General features: G+C 32.9%; 3 protein-coding genes across 5 annotated transcripts in view; 2 read left to right on the top strand and 1 right to left on the bottom strand.

Annotated features, from left to right (window-relative positions):
• LOC113517057 (leucine-rich repeat and calponin homology domain-containing protein) overlaps positions 1–22,056 on the bottom strand; it is a 68,718-nt gene that overhangs the window by 38,717 nt on the left and 7,945 nt on the right. For all 3 annotated transcript variants that reach the window (XM_026901585.3, XM_026901584.3, XM_026901587.3), the window contains exon 2: positions 2,745–2,889. In XM_026901585.3, the coding sequence (XP_026757386.2) occupies positions 2,745–2,889 (145 nt within the window). The remainder of the gene's footprint in view (positions 1–2,744; positions 2,890–22,056) is intronic.
• Positions 222–2,160, top strand: LOC113517059 (uncharacterized). Its single transcript, XM_026901589.3, has 2 exons — positions 222–548; positions 1,098–2,160. The coding sequence occupies exons 1-2, from the start codon at positions 368–370 to the stop codon at positions 1,649–1,651; spliced, it is 735 nt and encodes a 244-aa protein (XP_026757390.2). The 5' UTR covers positions 222–367; the 3' UTR covers positions 1,652–2,160.
• On the top strand, positions 13,541–14,750 carry LOC113517058 (cAMP-dependent protein kinase catalytic subunit 1-like). The gene has a single exon (XM_026901588.3). It carries the CDS (start codon positions 13,541–13,543, stop codon positions 14,660–14,662), a length of 1,122 nt encoding a protein of 373 aa, XP_026757389.2. The 3' UTR covers positions 14,663–14,750.

The following is a 22,056-nucleotide window of genomic DNA, read 5'->3' as shown; positions in this document are numbered from 1 at the left end:
TCAACTTTACTAAAGAATAAATGGGTAACTTTATTTTTTATAGGAGTCGCCTATTTGCACAGAAAGGATTACAGTAAAGATATGGAAAAGTTATTAATACTTTTTTAGACTAATACATTTCTATTTAAGTGTAAATAAAATATTATTGAGTCTAGTCATTCAAGAGTTTGTATACATTTAAAAAAGAATAAACTATTAATTACAACTGTCAGGTACGCGTCTGTCTCAGTCGAGATGTTCACCCTACAACACAGCGGCCATTTTGAAGCAAAACCGCGGCGTTCCCCCGCGGCGCGTCAGTCGCCCGGCGTCTGGCCGCCCGTTTGTACAAACGTTTGTACTTCATACACTTACCGACTTTAACAAAATGCAGTTTGAATACGACCCTGAACGTCTCATAGAAGAGGTGAAGAAGCGACCCGGCATATGGGATTTTGAAGATTTGGAATATCGGGCAAAGAACGGAAGATACAAACTATGGAATGAAGTGGTTACTGAACTTATGCAGAATGATGTAAAACTTACCAAGAGCGAGATGCGAGAACTTGGTAAATACAAAAATATGATATTACTATTTATTTATTTTTATTAACAACTCTGTAGGTACCAAGCAATTTAGCTGGCGTCTTAAAAGTGGTTCGTTCCCTATGGAGAGAGACTGTGCCCACTGTGTCCACCAGTGGGACGGTAAATAGTCTGGGAATACTCATAATATTACTAAATTACAAATTCTATTATTATTCGTAGATAACAATAGTTTATCTAGGTCTATAAGTAATTCCTAATATATTGGTCTTTTGTTGATTATTCCCGTTGTGGTGAACTTAACACATGATATGTCCAATTGCGCTAATAAAACGTAACAGGTTGTTTTTCATCACCGAAGAGTTAATAGGTAACATATAATTATTAATACACAAATATCTTGACGACGGCCCGATTCGACCTCACGATCGTTACGGTCTGTAAGTCGGAAGTAGTATAGGCCTACAAAAAGTTATCGTTGTCACCGGCATTAAATGGTGATTGGTAAACTTATTAACTTTAGTATCCAATCTATTTCTTAACTATTTCACAACTTTCCGTTTTTATTACAGAACTCCAACTGCAAAAGAAATGGAAAAGCATCCGAGATTGCTTTCAAAAGTACCTGGCAAATCCCAACAGGACGAGGAAACCTTATATTTATTATAAGCAGCTACAATTTTTATTGAAAAACCAAACGCAACCCCAAAATAATGAAGGTGAGGCTTCAAGCGAATCCGATGAGGTTCTGAAACCCAACAGGGCAGCGACATCTTGGAGATGCAAAAAGAAGTTGAAAATAGGAAAAGAAGAAGAACAAAGCTCAGACGACGACAATGATAATACTGAGAATCAAGAAGAATCTCAAGATTATTCTAATGACGGCGTCGATGTTATAATACCGTCAAAAATACCTAAAATGAACAAGACTGATGAATTCGCGTTTGCGAGCGTCGACGCTCCCTCAAAGAACGAACTTGATGATCCAGATAGGATGTTCCTTTTATCACTGTTGCCTCATCTGAAGACAATACCAGAGGAACTCCGTCTTAACGCTAAAATGGAACTAATGCAAGTGTTGCAAAATGCAAACTACACTGCGACAAGAAACCATAAATTTATTTAAATTATTTCCCGGGAGATTTTCGGGACTCAATAGTGTGCTACTTCGAATACAGTAGAGAGCTCAAAAGTCGTAATTTTGAGTCTGGCCAATACTAAACACTGAAATGACAAGATATGTTGGTCAATTTACAATTTCCGAATAATTCTCCGATGAAGGAAAACATCGATAAAATTACTAAATTAATCCGAGTGATAGCAGTATGTACGCCTCTAATACGTTGTTAAAATTTCAATATCCTTGGTGAAATATGGGCATGTTGAGTGTTACGTTCATTCATGACTCCACTACACATTTGTAACTGAGAACATATATTTTAATTTTACTTATAACCAATAATAAGGAAATTAAAATATTGAGATAATTTGAATTTAGTGATGTAACATTCCAAGTCAATATTCCATAGCTTTAACTTACCAATTTTTATGTATATCAATACAATGTTAAGGTATATTACGATAAATAAATATGTATAAACATATTAGTAATTTATAGGATTAATACTATTAAGTATACATTAAATTTTTTTTAAAGATGTAGCTGTCTAAATTCATTTCAAAACCAATAGATTTTATTCTTATACACCTAGTTTAACTTCGACGATCTTTATAGTATAACATTTAAATATAGAGACTCGTTTTCCAACGGTTGCGAGTTTAATCCTCGCACAATTAAAACAACCCAAACGATACAATTTTAATTATAACATTATTTGTATTGCTTGAGTTGTTTCCTATGTATAATATGTACATAATTATAAAAAAAAAGTAAGTACGACTTCAAATAATATAGGTTTAAATGGCGCTGTATTATTTTAACAGGTTTAGCGTATTTATTATGAAATCGTTTGACTCTAAAAGGCACCAAAAATATATAGATGAAATTATTCAAAATTATATACAAAGTTATTTATCTGCCTAAGAATTCTAATTTATCTCTAAAAAAATTATAATATTTGATTACTTTAACATATTTCATTTAATAATATACTTACAATTACGTTCATAATATGTACTTTAAACACAGTTTACAACTATATAGTCGTCCAGAAAAATTATAATATAGACCATAATAATGTATTATGTAAATAATTTACCTGAGATCTAAATATGTGAGGGACTGTAGACCCCCAACCGAGTCAGGTACACTCTTGATTATATTTTGTGATAGTAGTAACTTCTCTAAATACACGTACGTAGTCACTTCATCGGGCACCTCACTGAATCGATTCTTTGATAAATCTGAAACAAAAGAAACGGATATTAACACTAAATATTTACTGAATATTCATCATCAACATATCAGCGGAAAGCCATCCACTGCTGAACATAGACTTCCCCCATAAGAAGGGTTTTGCCAGTAGTTGCCACGCTTAGCAAGCGAATTGGCAACCGCAGTTAGGCTTTGGTGATGTCTTAAGTGGAACGCTGCTGCCCATCCCGCGACCATTACTGATTATTTATTACAAGTACGAAAATGAATTTGTCTGATTATGAATTATAAACTTTTACAATAAAAAAATTATAATTAGTAACGATTTAAAAAAACTTGGATTATCATTTTTTATAACAATATTTGATTACGATATAAATACAAAACAACCATTATCGAACGTTACTCTTTATTAGTTACCACTTATCGCAGTATCGATTTATTAGAGGGATAGGAAACAATATTTTTCCAAGTGTGACTTTATGGTTTAAATAATGATGAAGACGACCATAAAAATGGCAGTCATAACTTAGTTTAAGAGGTTAAATAATAAACATTTAATTTACAAATACCATAAAAGTAAGTCATTTTTAATTTTAGTAAAATTATTGCAGAAACTGAAAGTATATAAACGAATTATAATAAATATTTCAATAATTACAACACATTACGTATACATAAATCAATAATAAAATTCAACATACATAAACAAATTTTCAAGCTTCGAAATTGAAAAAAAAATAAATTAAAAACAGACCTGCAAACGTCCGTTGTTAAAATGGATATTAGTCATAAATAAAGTTATAATTATAAATTTGAAGATAATCCTAAATGAAATCAATTACACCTAAGGCCGGATAAAAACAATTATAATAATAGGCGAAATATATAAAATATCATAAAAGTCCGATAAGTATGTATGTAAACCAGTTGATAGGTTCGTTGCCTCCGCAGTGGATTCAATGTGGTAAGATCATCTTACCGTACGCAGCCACAACTCGGATATTTTAAGTAGTCAATACTTTTATACTTATAAAAGGTATAGGTGGTTTCTTCAGATTTATTTTACCACTAAATATATATACCTAATGAAACATGATTTGAAAAATATGAACCTTTTAATAATGAATGTTGGGTGAGCAATATTGGTATGGGAAACGCTGAACTTTGGAGTCTATTGCTAGTAATATACCCTGTCAACTCTACCTCTACGTGGTCTCCCCTGGAAACCAGCGTGCTGAATTCCAGGTGTATTCATCACAATGGACTAGCCGACTTACCTTTTCGTTCTCACTTATCATCCCTCACTGGTGTTCCGTCAGCGTTTGGTTTAGTGCAGCGCCAGGTATTTCCATTATATTTTCATCCGTTAATAAAAAAAAAAACCACAACTAGCGATCGTTTAAGAAATAGTTTCATTAATAGAAAAGATATTTGTAAGAAATAGAAAACTTCCTCTAACGGATGCTAATGATTACAATTTTCAAATATATGAATCCTCATCGAAATATACGAGTAAATAAATAATCTACAGATTTTGTTGTAACTTATTTTACCTACACTAGAGTACATTAAATTAAGAATTATAATAACATAATAATAATTATTATAGCAGCAACAAAATGTAAATGACTAACAATATATAAAAAGCAATGTTTACATTATTGATAAGATAGTAAGATATGAACGAGTGGAACAACTACACATTTTTATTTGTATAGTGATTCACAGTTAATACGTGTTGAAGGAAAATAAAGAAGAATGAATCAAGGCGACCTAGACCAATATCACGGCCTACTTGACTATGAAATATTATCAATGAAAGCTAAAACAACGCTTCTGACATGACCACAATTCTTTCCTTAAAAAAAATGGATTGAATATAAGTAATGACATATATAAACGACCAAGGCCAGTACAATGGAAGGGTTCAATTGAATCTCCTGATAATGATGACAATATAAATCAATTAAATTACGTAGTAATTGTATTTTAGTGCCCGATATGAAGACTATCAAGTGTACACAACCTATTTTCTATCTATCGTCTTGTTGTTGAAGAAAATTTTAACCAGTAAAAGGTCGTCGTCTATTTAACAAAATTGTTAGATATCCCATTTTGTACTCTGCCGTATGTATTTAATTATTTGATTACTCATAGAGATATTTGTGTCAACAGTCATTGGAACGTGAATGGACAAAAATTGTTTCATTTGGTTCTATATACTGTAAAGTTTAAATAACATTTCAGAGCCGCCTACTGAAAAAATATTAATTAAAATTTTAATTTGCGTACAAAAAATTTAAACATCCCAATACTATAAATACCTTGCTGAAAACATTCCTCACAGTTTAATGTAAAGATAATATAACAACAAAAGCTTATACCTATGACATTGACAAACGATACATTGCTTGAAACAATCCAGAAAAGCAATTCAGCAAACATTAACAAGGTCTATAGTGTAACTAAAAATCTCATCAAGTAAAATACATGAAAAACAAACTAGTGTATACTAGCAACAAAAGCACAGACAAGAAATAAAGCCTTTCTTCTTTCGTTGGAAGGAAAGATGCGCGTTAGTGATGACAAAAGGGAGGTGTCCTAAGTATTAATGACGACAGAGGGCCGCCTTTGAACAATGAAAACGAGACTTACAGCTTGAGACTTGATGAAACTTTTAGTATGTTTTGACACGAAGTGAGAGAACTGTTTTAAGTTACGAATTTCTAGAAAAAACAATGAGAAACACCAGGATAATTAGAAAATACATAATAGATAACTGAACTTTCAAAGCTTACGACTTTCTGAAACCTTTTAGTAATGGTAAAATATTTTCTACAAAATTATCTTTAAACAAAGAAAAAATACTTGTATTCAAGACGAGAGATATTTTATTCGTTAATTTATATATTTTTACAATTTTCTCAGAAGCACATAATTAAAACAACAGTAGGCATTATAAACACACTAATAAAATTTAAAAGATTAGATTTTACATATACATATTAGCATGTTAATCGTTGGAATAATATAACATATATCCTATAATAATATAGAGAATATTTATAACTAGTAACTACCTTGGCTTCGTACAATTGTTTTTTAATAAAATACTAACCATATTACTTGTTGTATCTGTGAAGTTTTTTTTTTTTTTGAGTTCGTGCATAACAAACAAACAATATTTTCTCTTAAACATATTCAATTTAGATTTCAATTATTACGATTAAGATCAGTACTACTTCGTAAATGAATGTCAGAACTTAATGCAAAGTCATTATATTAACTACATTTCTGGAGGATATGGCAAATAGTAAAACAATGTGAGTTGCGAGATGTATGAGTCACGTTAAATAAGGCTGAATAACCTTAAGTCTAGACTCTAGATACACCGCCTACATATCATTTAGTATGCTAATGAAATAATGTTTTAGAGCTAAGAGTAAAATATAGTATCGCTTATTATATTAAAAATATTATAAAGTATAATAATTAGCCGTGTAGGCTCCGGCTAAGAATAGGCCACCCCTTCCTTTCCCGTGGGTGTTGTAAGAGGCGACTAAGGGAGCTTATGGTGGAGGGACGGGCAGCAGCGTCCCTTTTAAAACATCACCAAAAGCCAAATTGCAGTTGCCAACTCGCCTGTCAAGCGTGACAGTTACTGGTAAAACTCCCTTTATGGGGGAGGCTATGTTCAGCAGTAGACAGTTAATGGCTGATTCAACAACAACAATTAATTATATACATCATCATCATAATCAGCTGTTAAATGTTCACCGTTGAATAAAGGCCTCCCTTTATTGCGGAATTTTGTCACGCTTGGCAAGTGGACTACACACATATTTTGCCACAAATATAAATAATGATATTCATAGAGAAGAAGAATGTTACGATTCAAAGAAACTTCAACTTTTCCCCAAAAGGTTTAGGTAGGTAATTACCTATTTAAATGAATTATTACTAAACCAAAATTACAGCTAAATCATGCCAATCTTAAATGCATTTAAAATAAAACATATCGCTCACTTTTCCTTCTAAAGAAGCAAAAATTATAAGACGATTTGCTACTTGTATGTTTATTTACTCCTATGGGGTATTTACCTTACCTACTTATAGATTACAAATCGATAAAACACATTCCGGAGACATTTATAAGTGTATGTAGGTAAATTATAACGGCAGGTCATATGACTAGAATAACTTCAAAACGATACAGTAAGACTTCAATGATGTCATTGCAATGGTGTTGAGGGCGCCTTTAATTTTATTAACTGGAACGCACAAACATCACGGGCTACAAATCATTTAGTTTCTCTCCCGTTTAACGACATGGCAATAACAATTTTGTAATAATATCCCGCTCCAAGCTTGGCAGTCTTGATAAAAAGGATCATGAATTATTCTGACGTGAAGCGAAGGAAAATATTGATCGCCGGAGATCTCGTATATTTATAATGTAAAAGGTGAGATATTTTTACTTGGAGGGATAGCGAGGGTAAAAGGGCTTTAGATACGCAACGACCGTGAACCTTTGATTGACACTGCGTAAATGGCAAATGCTGAAACATAAGAACTGTAATAAGCAGTAATTTAAAAATAAACAAGCTAATTGTGCAATATTTATGTTTACTAAAAATCTTTAAAATTTCATGTTATAGTATGAAAAAGAGACAGATAATTTTATTGATTAACAAAACAGAAAAAATCAAAGCAGAGCCTTCACAGAGAACCTTACAACAGCGAACTAACACACTACACAGCAACACAGAAATCGGTAGATCATACAGTAAAAAACATTTTATATCTATTTAGTTCACACTCAAAGCCATATGGTACAGTAAACATTATCAGCGTCAGTGATAACATCGAAAGCTTTTAATACTCTCTGTAAATTCCAGAGCTGCTATACTTTAATTTAACGTAATAACGTAATAATCCTGAGTCCCTCAGGAATGGCGACGTATGGAGTATCATGGGCGAAATAGTATACTCTGTTATGTCCATGGTACTGCTCATGTCTATAGGCGACGGTTACCACTTTCCATCAGGTGGGCCGTTTAGCTTTGTTGCCATTCTAAATTGTATAAAATAAAAATGTCAATTGCGTATATTTCAGCACTTAAGAAATTACTATAATAATACTGAGATTCATTAAATAGAATCAATTCTCTCTGTTATTTATCTGTGATTGATTTATAATAAAATTGTGCTGTTTTCCGTAGTACATATTTATCAACAGTCACAGGTCAGTTGTAAACACTAAGTTTTTTTTTCTCATTAGAATTATTTTTACTTTCCGTGCTGACGTCATAAACATATTTAGAATTAGCGAATGTTAAATATTCAACGTAACTAGCGGCCATCGACGTTGGGAAACGAGTTCGTAGTCTAGTTTTTACGATGCATAGTGTCCTCGAAAAATAACCGCCATATCGCGCTGTAATGCTAACGAGCCCCTTTTAAGTCGGTATTCCACTCGACTTTTCCGGCTGGTACGAGTACCTAATGGTAGACATATTTGTCACCGGAAATATAAAATAAAATGTATCAACGATTTGAAACTACTAGACGTGGTAATGACAAAGTTAAATAAATCAAGGCTGAAATTTCGAAAGTTTTTTAACTAGAGTTTGAGTTTTTGGCACTGTACTTGCTTTATACTGTCGCCCTGCAGGAATCATACAATTCAGACGATAGATAGTCTGAATTGTATGATTACCACAGCCTATTTATTAAAAAATAGGTCAAACTTAACTCAAAGTTGTAGCAAAGATCCAGATACAACTTAGATAAATACACTGGAAATATTACTCTCCTTATTTCAGCAGTCGGAGAAAAAACTATATAAAAATATTTTTACTAAAATACACAATATAAGACACTGATGGCATCAATATCCTAAATCGTTACTTAGATAGCATTATGATGAGTGCACAGATGAGAGCAGTTACTATAAGTGAAGCAGAATTCACACCATACGTATAACATACATAAGTGCGTAGTCTCAGTCAAAATTAACTACTACAACAGTAGGTACCAGTGTTCGCATTTAACGTCCATTCAACTTTGATAAATATGAGTGAGAGGATTATAACCGGCGAAACTTATTTTGATTGCTTTACTTCAAGTACTTAGCGACGGGGAGGGATTAGAAAGAAAAAGAGATCATTATTCCTGTGTGATTAGAGAATTCAAAGTGAAGTTAATACCCGTGACGAAGCAGGTAGTTGGTAACGTAACATTTTCAGGTCACTCCAAAAGAAAGTCTTTTATTATCCATACCTTAAATTTCTAGTTATTATTCTTCTTCTCTTATTTTGTTCCTATATTTTTTTTTCTTTTTATGTTAATTGTATAATTAATATTATATTAATTTTGTTATAGAGTTAAAATAAAAAAAGCCCATAATAAACCCCGATAGGTGAAACAACAAGTAATTTGGCCAGAACACCATCTAAAAAGATCTTGTCTAGTTTCTTGTGTCTTATATAATATATAAAGATGTTTGTGTATCATATTATAGACGTATGTTTGTAGAAAAATATAATTTTGTATTAGTGAGAGCGAAAATTTATATTACCACTACTTGTGAGGATGGCTCCCTCTGATGTAAAAAGTTGTTTACCGAATGTTAACTATTCCTGCCCTCTAAAGTACGAAACAATAAATAATCATTTTTAAATTAACTAAACATGAATTACGAAATGGCAATAGCGTATTTTCTTTCTTTTTTTTTTACTATGCTCGTAATTATCAGGATAAGGCTTATAAGAAACAAAATGTTTGAATAATCCGTTCGGATATGTGAAAAATTTAGTACACCTGTGAGAAATCGGGACAAAAAATCTCAGTACAGCAAACTGGTGACGTGCCAAGTTGGGATTGCGAACAGCGGGCCTCCACAACCTTGACCGATGATCGCAATATATCTGACTGCGAACACAATTGCAACAAATAGGTTTCGCTCTTCGAAGCAATGTGAAGCTGTCTTGTTCATTAAAGTTTTATTCAGAGCAAAGAACGAACACTTATTCTATAGCTAAGAGCGAACTCAATAATCTTAACACAAGATACAAATACAAACTTGCTGTTCCGAAAGATCGTTTAGAAAAAGTTAACAGGTTTATCTTTTAATAAATTTAAAGCTGTTATTAAAAACACTTATGGAACAAATACTATTACATACTAAACGATTACATGAATGACAAAAGTGCGTCGTCGCTGTAGTTGATTATGCTCATGCTTTTTAATGACCATGTACTTTAAGAGATAAATAAATAAATATATGTTTCTCATAAGATGTATTAAATGTTAACAGAAATTTTAAAAGAGTGAGTGTTGAGTTTATTGCGAGCTCATTTCAGCACATAAGAACTTTCCGAAATCTACTGCAGGGAGTAGATTTAAAAAAAAATAAGATTTCAGTTTTTGTAAACAACTCTATTTGAATAAAGATGATTTAAATTTAAATATCTAAAATCTACAATAAAGAATAGTGATAACGTATAAAACTGTTTCCTGAACATCGCCTGCGTGAAGTCAATTATTTCTGATTTTATGTTCATATGAGGATTCACCTTTGTCCTTATTTCGGACATTACTCTGTAAAATTTCATATTTTTAAACCGAGTACCTACGGCTCTACGTAAATCTGTCAATCTGTTTCTTTTATATCTTGATATATAAAAATCGCGTGTCACGTCGTTTACGCTAATTATCAAAATCACTCAACCCATTTTAATGAAATTTTGTAAATGTGTATTGTTTGCTCCAACTTGTGAGATAGTTATAATAAAAAAGTTTTTCTTATCGGCATAAAAATAAATAAAAATTATTTTTCATAAAAACCGTATACGGTTTTTACCTATCAGTGGAGCAGGGGATAAAACAATGTTTACCAGATCAGATAGTGGGATACAGATTGGGATACTAGATAAGTGTTGAGAGTTCCTCCGTGTGATGATGGAGAATGAGAATACAAAATGTCATCAATCTTTACATTCCCAAGAATGTCATAAGAAGTTATTGAGGAAACCCAATTAGTTAATTAACATTAGTGTATGAAAAAGAAAAGAAAATAAAAAAGCCCATAGAAATAAAAACCGCCTGTAATCAATGTGATAATATCTTTCTGTAATGAAGAGAGATTCATGGGTTGGTATGGTTACATCTATCGTCGTTGGTTTTACCACCGTGGAAGCGAATTTTTGTTTACCCTATTCCCACAGTTTATATTTAAGAATATAATTTAAATAAGAGACTAAAGAGATTTCTTTAGTTGCAAAAGTTCTTTCATGGATTTTGTATATTGTTCCCGTGTTATTATTTTAAAATTTAGTTGAAAATCTTTAAAATTTGGATTTTATATTCTTGCTCACATTATGCGTTTTCTGTTTTTTTTAGTCTAACTAAATTCACTTTTAGATAATACTTAAATGTTACTTAAAAATAATGAAATAAGATTTATATTTAGTGGTTAAGGCTATTCGGTAATGTTAGACGCTTTCTATTTCGGGATGTAAATTATAAATTTCTTTTTATTTCAGTGAATATGACCAGTGTAAAATTTACTGGCTAAACGCACCGTAAAACACTGAACAGTTAAATTAACAGTTTCCATTTCATAACACGGAACCACAGGCAGAGTAGCTTTAGAACATAAACTTATGAGTAATAAATACCAGGTGTTGGTTGTGTAAATAAATAACTTTCTTACAGTTTAACAGTGTAATCTGATAAGATTAGGATAGAAAAATTAGGCCGCAGGTATATTTTGTGGCCGACAAGTCCTTTAGTCACTAAAGACTCATTACAGTAAAGTAACAGAGCCGTTATTTAATCGTCTTTTAAAAGAAATCTGGACTCCTATACTTTTTCATGCGTGTCGTAGTGACCACTTATCTGTCGTTAACTAGCAAAGGAACCTTCCTTTGGTACTCATCAATGAGGGTAAGCAGAAGTATCACGTTCGCGTTTAATGATACTAACCTATTAATGCCCTTTTTAAAGAACCCTGTGTATAGTCGTGGAAAATCGTTGATAGGGAGGTTTGAAAACTTCAAATTTTTTGTAGTAGACATCAAATTGCGATATGTAGTATTATCGTGATATTCGCGACCCTCGTTCTCTTGACCTTGGAAGTTAGTACATCAAAATCACTACTGGTGGTCACGCCGATTGAGGTCAGCATCAAATCACGCAATAAAGTCATCGCAACGAAATATCATTGTACTGTTATTCTGTCCATGTCGCACTATATAGGCTGTAAGTACATCAGTACAATGGATTAAAGTTAGTGGTGGTTTAGTTGGTGATTCTGAATAAAATCAAGAACATATTCATAACAAATAGACAAAAACATTTATGGTACATTTTTTTCGATTGTTTTATTTTTTGACACCTGTGTTTGTGTCTAACTGTTCATGTATGTCTGAATAGGCAACCTACAGACATATCTACAGGCAAACTGACATTCTACAGCGGTCACTTTGCTTCAAAGAATTGAATTGCATATTTATTGAAAGGGGATTTAAATTTTTAAATAAATATTTTTATATGAAATGATTATGTATAAAAAGAATGTCGAATGTCATTAAATTATAACATTGAATAATAGCTTTATGTTTATTAGCGTTTTCAATCAATCAATATTGACATAGCATGCAATAGCACATGACATAGCGTGCCCTGGTAACCGGATTGGTTTACGAGTATACCTTTATACATTACCAATAATACACTGCATGCCCCCGTTGACGTATCACCTACGTTGAAACGAGTATATTGAATTACAATTACCTGCTTACATAATTAACACTGACCTGTGTAAATAATTTATACAATATAAAACCATATGCCGTCGTTATGTGTTTTTTCATGACCAGCATCTGGCTCGAAGGACCATACTCTTAGAACGTCAACGATACACCACATACTCGTTTCGATTTTATTGATGAGTCATCGAAATAAAAATATGTACGTACATTTAAGTAGAATGTATTCTATGTTATGGTTCACTAACGGTATTTTAACGAATGCCAACGGCTATAGTTTTAAGTACGATTAGCTGGCCTACTAACGCCTAATAAGATTCACTGTATTAAAAAACAAAAATTATGTACACACAAAAGTAGTTAATAAGAAGTACACGAAGAAGTTCTTTTACTGAAATTTGATGCATTGTTATGTTACGGTTTTAATATATTTTATTACTAACATGTAAGGTGTTTTTATACAATATTATAATATTAATAATATACTTATTACGTTGCTTATTCTCATTAAATTGAGACATAAGGGCTAATCGTAAATTTGATTAACGAAATCGTAGTCATATTATACCAAGATTGCAGTATTAATGCGTCTCAACAAAGCACGGAATAGGGAGGAAACTTTCACGTGTCTGATCAATACACCAGTCGGGACGGCGACCGGCTGGCGCGGTATGGCGTGGCACCCCTAAACAGCTGATCGGTAGGGGTTGGCCGTCCGTTCACCCCTCACCCTGCACTACCTACACCCTTATTTACTTTCGATTTCATCTAAATCTTAGTACATTTTCTTTAAGTAAGAAATACTAATAGTAACAACAACATAAATTAATAACATTTTGCACAAGATAATTCACGATGGCTATGAGCCAACTATAAACAAAATGTCATTTATGAGATGTGAAAAATGTACTCGCGTAGAAATTTCGGATCAGCGAAAGAAATATCATATAGATCAACATCACAGTCCCCTTCCTTAGATGTACGTGATGGTTATACCGAACAACAACAATTGCAATACACAAAATATTTGAAAAAGCTAAGGAATGAATTTGAAGAACGTTGGTGTAAGACGCCCACATTCGATATAGCTTTTTCTGATCTGGAACGCGTAAAAACTCTAGGAACGGGAGCTTTTGGCAGAGTAATATTATTAAAACATTTGAAAAGTTCAAAATATTATGCAATGAAAGTGTTAGAAAAAGAAAAGATTATAAAAATGAAGCAAGTAGACCACACTTTGTACGAGAAACGTATTTTGGAAGCCATAAAATTTCCTTTCACAGTCTCTATGGAATGTAGTTTCAAGGATAATAGCTATATTTACTTTATAATGCCCTTTATACCAGGCGGAGAAATGTTCACTCACCTTCGACGAATGGGTAAATTTGAAGAGCCTTTAGCGAAATTTTATGCTAGTCAAGTAATTTTAGCAATAGAATATCTGCACTTCTGCAATCTAGTTTACCGTGATTTGAAACCTGAAAATATTTTAATCGATAAAAATGGTTACTTAAAAATTACAGATTTTGGGTTCTGTAAAATACTACAGGGCAGAACGTGGACCTTATGCGGTACTCCAGAATATCTTGCTCCAGAGCTAATTTTAAGCAAAGGATATGGATTTTCAGTTGATTGGTGGTCATTTGGGGTATTACTATTTGAAATGAATGCAGGTTATCCTCCGTTTTACGCAAACGATCCTATGAAAACGTATGAGAAAATCGTCAGTGGAAAATACAGGTGCCCATCTAGTTTCAATGCGGATTTGAGAGATCTCGTGCGAAATGTACTACAGGTGGATATTACTAAACGACTCGGCGTTATGAAAAATGGCGTCATGGATTATAAGAACCACAGATGGTTCAGAGGGATTGAGTGGGAGGCTATTCTTAACTGTCGGATTCCGCCACCATTTATTCCGAAATACAAATCTCCAGGCGACACGAGTAATTTTGAACGTTACGATGAAGAGTCAATAACTCCTGCTTCTTATTGCCGTTTTGAATCTGAATTTATGGACTTCTAGAAAAGATTTACTGTGGTACAGTGTATTTTATTTTAAACGAGGTATAGATATTTTTATGATCTATATTGAATAAAGAGTTTAAAGCTGATACGTTATTCAAAAATACGTTTTATAAATTAACCTGGATTGGTCCGATTTTTTTTTTTTTTGTAATTGATAGGGTTTACTTACACATTGGATATATATAACTTTGGTACTATTGAAGTCGCTGTCTTTATTGTGCGATAGAATGTGATTTTTTTTTTTTTTTTTTAGTGGTCACCCACAACACCTACGGCATTGCTGTCTTTATTGTGCGAAAAACGCACGGTAGAATGTTTTAGTTTATGGATGGTGAAAATCTGCAGCAGGTATCAATCCGAACAATTCTTCAAAAATAATTCTCTAATATACAAAAATAATTTAATATACATAATTTCAATTTAATATAAGGACACTTTACTACATTAATATCAATTTAAACATGAAAAAGGAACATCTTCGTCCGGCGCTGTGTATTTTCGTGTCTAGTCGTTTTGTTCAGACCCGGTTTGAATTCGTAATTGAGCACGTGCGTGGGGCTCCCCTCACGACATGCGCCCGCGCAGTGTCAAGGGATTGTAACGATGCACATTTGAGGGCACGCGACGAAATTATTTTATTTTTAGAATGAAACATATTAACGATATATAACGTTTTATTATCATAGATTAACTCAATGATAATTAAACTGCCAATACAGATCTTATTGGCAAATTCTTTTTAGCTTCATTTTTTTTGTAAGTATAGAATAATGGAGATGTAACTTAAATACCATAAAATGCTCATAATCACAATAAATAGCCCACATAAAGCTAACACCGTCATAAAATTAATATAAAACCAACGAGAGTAACCCCAATCGATTGCAAAGAAATATACTAAAATCGGTTCAAAGTTGGCAACGTAATAGTGTAACAACCATAAAAAAATTACAGACGAATAACCAACCTCCTGCTAACTTTTAACACCTTTGGAATTCGTTAAAAAACGAATAGCGTAACATGTAAAATGCTCACGCAAAGGCATTTGCTATATTTTCATATGTACATGACCCGAATTGACTTCGAGCTTTGCCAAGATTAGCATGAGTAATGAGACGATACATTGAATGTTTGGCTCTCTATCTTTGAATATTTGGCTTAACTTCGAATATATGTCTATACTAGCTATGACTGCGATGCATGTGCGTGTCCGGGATAATAGGTAATTAATATACTTATTTGTTTTTTCTAAATACTAGGTGAAGGCAAAATTTCATGAGTGTTGGTGAAGCCGTTAAGATATGAAGAAGTAACAAACAAACTTTCAAGAACTTATTAATAGTAATTAATACATGGAAAGAAATCCTTATTCACTGATTATCCTCTCATTGGAGGATCGTCTACGGAGTAATACATTAACTACTGAAACAATTATTGAAATTGTTCGCATTTTTTAACAGAGTGTTCTGCCAGTGAATCTAAACATTTTCATCAAGGAAAAATATTTTACTTTATTAGGCTTGAAAAACAAAAAAAATATATATAGACTTAATTTTAGGTACGATTTCGTTTTCACTTTATTTATTAATCATTATAGGAAAGAACACTTATATTACTTTTTTAGTTTTTATTTAACTATATAAATAATATCAATTGTAAGGAAATTAGAATGTGTTTAATTCACTGATGACATGAGCATTGGATACAGTGAAATATCAGAGAACAAAGACCTACGTGCAAGCCATGACTACTGACTCATCCAAGTGGAAACTGAAGGAAACATTGCATCCGTCTCCCGGATGATGTGTGACGCCAGGAAATTACCTAGGTCTGTTAAAGTTAAAAAACCATTTAATACAAGGAAAAATGACAAATATAATAGTAAGCTAAAATTATAATTAATAAACCTGCAAGTGTAACTAATATAATATTTTGCTATTGAAAACTATGTATATAATTCTTCTGTAATCTACACAATATTTGAGGGGAAGGGATTGTTGGTAATGGGGAGGTTAGTCCTCATTGCTATCAATATACCCTACCAGGTCGACCTCCACGCGGTTCCCCCTGGAAACCATCATAACTAATTTATCATTGAATTCGTCACGATGGGCTAACTGGCCTGCCTATTCATCTTCACCAATCATCTCTCACTGGTGCCCCGCTAGTATATACCGATAGCACAGGCGGGGTGGGGTCATCATTCCATTATCATCCATTAAAAAAAATCTACACAATAGACCTACGAATTTTTTATTCTTTTTCAAGTGATTCGATTACATACTTTAATTGATCATTAAACACCTAGTTCTACTTCGAAGAAACAATTCCTCTTAATCATATGGATACGTTTGAGAGCCATCAGAGCTCCAAATGCACTGCAACACACAAACACAATGCACGAAGGAAATTAACCTATTAAGTTGCGTCACGGTAGATACGCCATATCGGTGTGTTTAGGGCGAAACATTAAATTCGTATTAACTTTATGGCTATTACAATGATCTCCTATCTGCAATATACAAGTTATATAGTGTTTACAACTGTGGTGAGATTTCGGTTTAAGTCTACATTGACGGCTTTCCCGATCCTCAGTCGAGGTAATTAGGATTTTTAATAGTAAGTTAAGTGTTAAGTACATATTGTTTGCAAGTATATTTTTTTCTTTAAAGTACACATTTTTTTAATGAATGAAAATTAAATGCTAACCTCGTCTGCGCTATCGATATATGCTGGTGAAGCACCAATGAGGGGTTATAGACCCCATAACTAAAAATCTCTTTCCCCTGTAAAACTACTAAATTATTTTATGCAACTTAAAATGGTAAACAAACTGACAGCCCACCTGATGGAAAGTGGTAATCGTCACAATGAATAATATATACCAACATTAATAATAGTACCATGGCCCTATCAGGTCGACCTCCACGTGGTTCCCCCTGGAAACCATCGTGAACAATTCTTGTTGAATCCGTCACGATGGGCTAACTGACCTGCTTCATCTTCATCTATCATCCCTCACTAGTGCCCCGTCGGTGTATACCAATAGCGCGGCAGGGGTTATCATTCCATTATCACCCATAAAAAAAATAGTACCATGGACATAACAGAGCATACTATGGCGCAAACAGTAACCTTCATACTTAGCTATTTTGAAAACTAAGAATCCTCGAGATAAGTTCTAGGATAACTCTGGGAATCATTGATTTTTTAATTTGATTTTTAATATTACTATCCTAAAATTGTGCTAACCAGTAGACAAAGTTATTACTAAGTTTCCCATTGGACCCTTCGTTACTACTAAATAAAGCTTTCATTTTAGACTTAAATTTACCATAATAATCTAGTTAATTCATGGAACGCCCGTCAGAAATAATTCGATTAGGCAAAACTAATTACTCTAAAATCTAATTGACCATGTTTGATAATTACTTTATTCGTGCCACATGCTATTTAAAGATTTTCATATGGAGCATATTATTACAGTATTAGGAAATTGGGTATAATATGAAAGTTTCAGAAACTTTATTCACAAAAGTTTTCTTGTAACAAGATAGATACGACCTTAAACTTGAACATATGAAGTTTGACACCTCATATTTCTCGTAATATAGAATAAGACAATGTAATGTAAATTGGACTCTCTTTTCCGCGCTTAGCTCTAGTACAGCTAGCCCATCTCCGCCCAGAAGCACAGAAGCTTCCTGAGATCTTCACAGGCCTCATGGAGGGACCTCACTATTCCGAGGATTTCTAAACGTTGAGTGGCCACAGCTTCACAGATATAGAATAAGGTAATAAATTATAATCTTTCAGGAACTCCAAAGGTACATAGTTACGTTACAGAGATACTTTTATATATTGTTATTGATTTCCAAAAATAATTTTCCTTTAAATCTAGAAGTACAGATTAGCATAATAAAAATTATTAATAAATTGGAATTCACGAAAGTTTATAAAATTGATAAACAGAAATGAAAACACATTTAGTTGTGTACAAATTATACAAATGAAAATAATACATTTTATTCCCAAGCCATTCAATATATTTTTAGACAGTATTGATAAACATTTCCATTCATCATGTGTTATAACAATTGCATTATATAATTTATTGTGTTACTGTTTGTTTGAACAGGTGCAATTTATAAATAGTTTCGTTCGTTGCAAAATAATACATAATCAACAAAGATCAATGAACAATAACTCTGGTTTATGAGACATTAACACAATTAAGCATCGTAAAGACCAACGGGAGATTACAAAAGCAATCGGTACGAACATAAAACACAATTACATAAGCGCGGGAGGGCTTCCTGTCCCTAACAATGCTTCAGTCTGGTCTGACGCCTGTGCTCGACGAGTTGTCACGCCATCTGATGAGGTTACCTTTAACGAAACCCCGTCGGCGTTAGCCCGCTTCCGTTGAAGAGCAGCGCGTCGCATAATCACTTCTCTCGAAATCGGCAAGAATCCGAGTGAAAAAATGTTTTAAAAACCCAAAGTGAAATTATTTATTTCCACGAACAAAAATCAAGAAAATCCATTGAATGTCAAGACAATGTTGATTGTTTTTTTCGATGTTCGGGGGATTGTCCAAAAAAAATTCCCCTCCAGCCAGACAGTTGATGGAAAATTCACGTCGACAGTCGCCAAAAATCGTGTGGCACGAGTTCGTCTTTGGCCGAGAGGGGCGTTGGATTCTTCACCACGACAATGCCCCTCAAACCTCTCTTGTTGTCCGTGAGTTTTTGAGTAAAAATTCCATTACGGTTTTAACACCCCCCCTATTCTCCGATCCACATGTGATGATTTTTTGTTCAAAAACCAAATTGGTCTTTTTCGGCATTTCAATTTGAGATAAAAAAAGCTGATAAAATGACATTAGGACTTTCAATAGCCTTCTCACACACATACATATGTACATATATGTCAAATATCTTTGAAATAAAATTGATTTACCTTGAATAATTGTAAATAAAATTTTTCAAAAACTTTTATACGACTTTCCGTAGAAAAACCAAGTAGTCATATAAGACATTAACACAATTTAATATACATAAAAAGAACGGGAATAAAAAGCAAAATTATAAAAATAAAAACAATTATCAGCACGGGAGGGCTTTGAGAAACTGTGCTCGACGAGTTATCCAGAAATAGGCAGTTGTTGAGTTGACGCCTAGAAATAGATCAGTAAAAATTTTTAAAAACGTGAAATTATTTATTTCGAAATATTATAAGGGATATGTATACTAGATGGAAAGGGTGACTAGTCTGAAATAGGGCAGTAGCAAAAGTGATCTATGTCATATTGATAGATAGGTTATGGTATCAGATGACAATATTATTAAAGATTTTTTTATATCTAATAATGTGACAAAATCAGATCGAGAATATACCTAATAAAACAAGGTAACCCTTGAACTCAATGTTATATTAGACCCAATTGGACACAGCAATATTTTAAAAAGTTACGACTACTTAATTTTCAAAATATTGTCTTTTAAAGCTTACGGAAATATATATGTAGATACTTTTTCCCTGCATATTATCTTAAGAAATTCTTTATTAGATAAACTTTAAGTTTCTCGATTCTCAAGATCCACAGATGTGGGTGTAAGATTACGGGGATATTAGACACCAAACTTATCCCTAATTAAACTTAAGAGACCGATCGTTATCGAGACACGTGTAGTGGGCAATCATCACACCTACGCAGATATTAATGCAACAGCAATTGGGAAGATTGTTATAAATTATGTAAATAACTAAATATCTAGCCTCTTCAGCTTTGTACTTTCTTTCATGCAGTTTAGTGTATGAATAAAAAATTATCATCATTAGTGAAGATATATAGTTCATTGGAATAATCGAACTTTATTTAGGATAATGGAGTTTAATATGTACTGTATTGTTGAGAGAATTTAATTACGCTATTTCTGACGTCTGATTAACTAGTATATAAAATGTGGTGCTTTATTCTAGCTAATGAAATGTAAAATATTGGGAGAACAAGTTATAGAATTGGACCCTTATAATCTGACCATAACAACTCATTAGCGGCCTCACCACTGCTGGGTTTAGATCTCTTCCTATGCAAGGAAGATATTTCTACCATTATCAATATTCAAGTAACTTAAAGCTAATAATACTTACTATAAGGTCCTCACTGGTGGCGGCGTGATGGGCCGGGTGGTGAAGTTTCCTAATATATGGTTAAGCATAATAATGGCTGGCATACTTGTAAACAGGTGTTTACTTATTTATTTTACATTTAATAATACATATAAATAGAACTCAATGTAACCCACACAAATGTAAAATTATTTCGTACATAATAATTAAATAGTTTTTTGCGGTTTCTTCTCAACAGATAACACCATTCCGAACCCAGCGGTAGTATCATAAAAAATAGACGATTTAAAAGAGCTTGTAAACAAGTCTATTGGAATAAAGATTATTTCAATTCAATTCTATATCACGCTTGTTATTCTAATTAATATTATAAATGTGAAAGAGAGTTTATTTGTACGTTTGTTGCTTCTTAGCACCTTAATGGCTTAACGAATCACTATGAAATTTGGTACGGTAATATAGTATATGGAATGAAGAAGGGCATAGGCTAATTTTTATCCTGGTCAGGAAATATATCCCATTCAACCGGATAAAGTTCCGGGTAAAATACTAGTAGGGTTTTGGAATTATTTCATTTCATTCATAATATAAAATTTATGATGATTCTTAGATCATTATGCTTAAAAAACGTTGAGTAGTAAAAATATAATAAAACATTATTATATTATACGGTTATCAGAACGAAATGAACTCAATAGCTGCAAAGAAGTCGCAATAAAAGCTCTTTGTATTATTGTATCTTAGCGATAAACTCACGCGCATGTCGAACACAGCCGCCTGTGCAGATCTCGCTGTAGTTAATTTTACACTGTTAATTGAATCAATGCACTTCCCACGACGTTCTACACGCTAACTCTGAGAAACTGTATATTTTACTTTTTGTTGCATAAGCGATGATATACAATATATCTTTAGAGATAGAACAGTCTATCAAACAATAATTTTTAAAACCTTAGTGGAACAACAAATTATAAACAAAAATATTCAACAAAAAAATGTTCAATGTTAAATCTAGAGGGGGCATGCCCAGACAGTTCCTTCCAGTAGACGAGCTCACCTCTGCTTGCATACAAATTTCACACAACGCAAATAAACCGGGACTATAAAAAAGCCATCATACTGGTGTGGCTTCAATAATAGTATACGTTCCACATCATTGGTCGGGTAAATTCAAATCAGTATTCCTAACAACAACACGAAACGATGGGAGCCGAATAAGAATGATGTATTGTAAAACAACTTCGCCAAACGTATGGC

The sequence above is a fragment of the Galleria mellonella genome, unplaced genomic scaffold (assembly GCF_026898425.1).
Source record: "Galleria mellonella isolate WM207_F2 unplaced genomic scaffold, CSIRO_AGI_GalMel_v1 utg83, whole genome shotgun sequence".
Classification (NCBI taxonomy): domain Eukaryota; kingdom Metazoa; phylum Arthropoda; class Insecta; order Lepidoptera; family Pyralidae; genus Galleria; species Galleria mellonella.
The sequence above is the reverse complement of the archived record's forward strand: the minus strand, read 5'-3'. Positions and strand labels throughout refer to the sequence as shown.

Coding starts and splice junctions, on each gene's coding strand:
- LOC113517059 (XM_026901589.3), top strand. CDS start 368: ATGCAGTTTGAATACGACCCTGAACGTCTCATAGAAGAGGTGAAGAAG. Junction 549..1,097: donor GAGCGAGATGCGAGAACTTG/GTAAATACAAAA, acceptor TTTTTATTACAG/AACTCCAACTGCAAAAGAAA.
- LOC113517058 (XM_026901588.3), top strand. CDS start 13,541: ATGTACTCGCGTAGAAATTTCGGATCAGCGAAAGAAATATCATATAGA.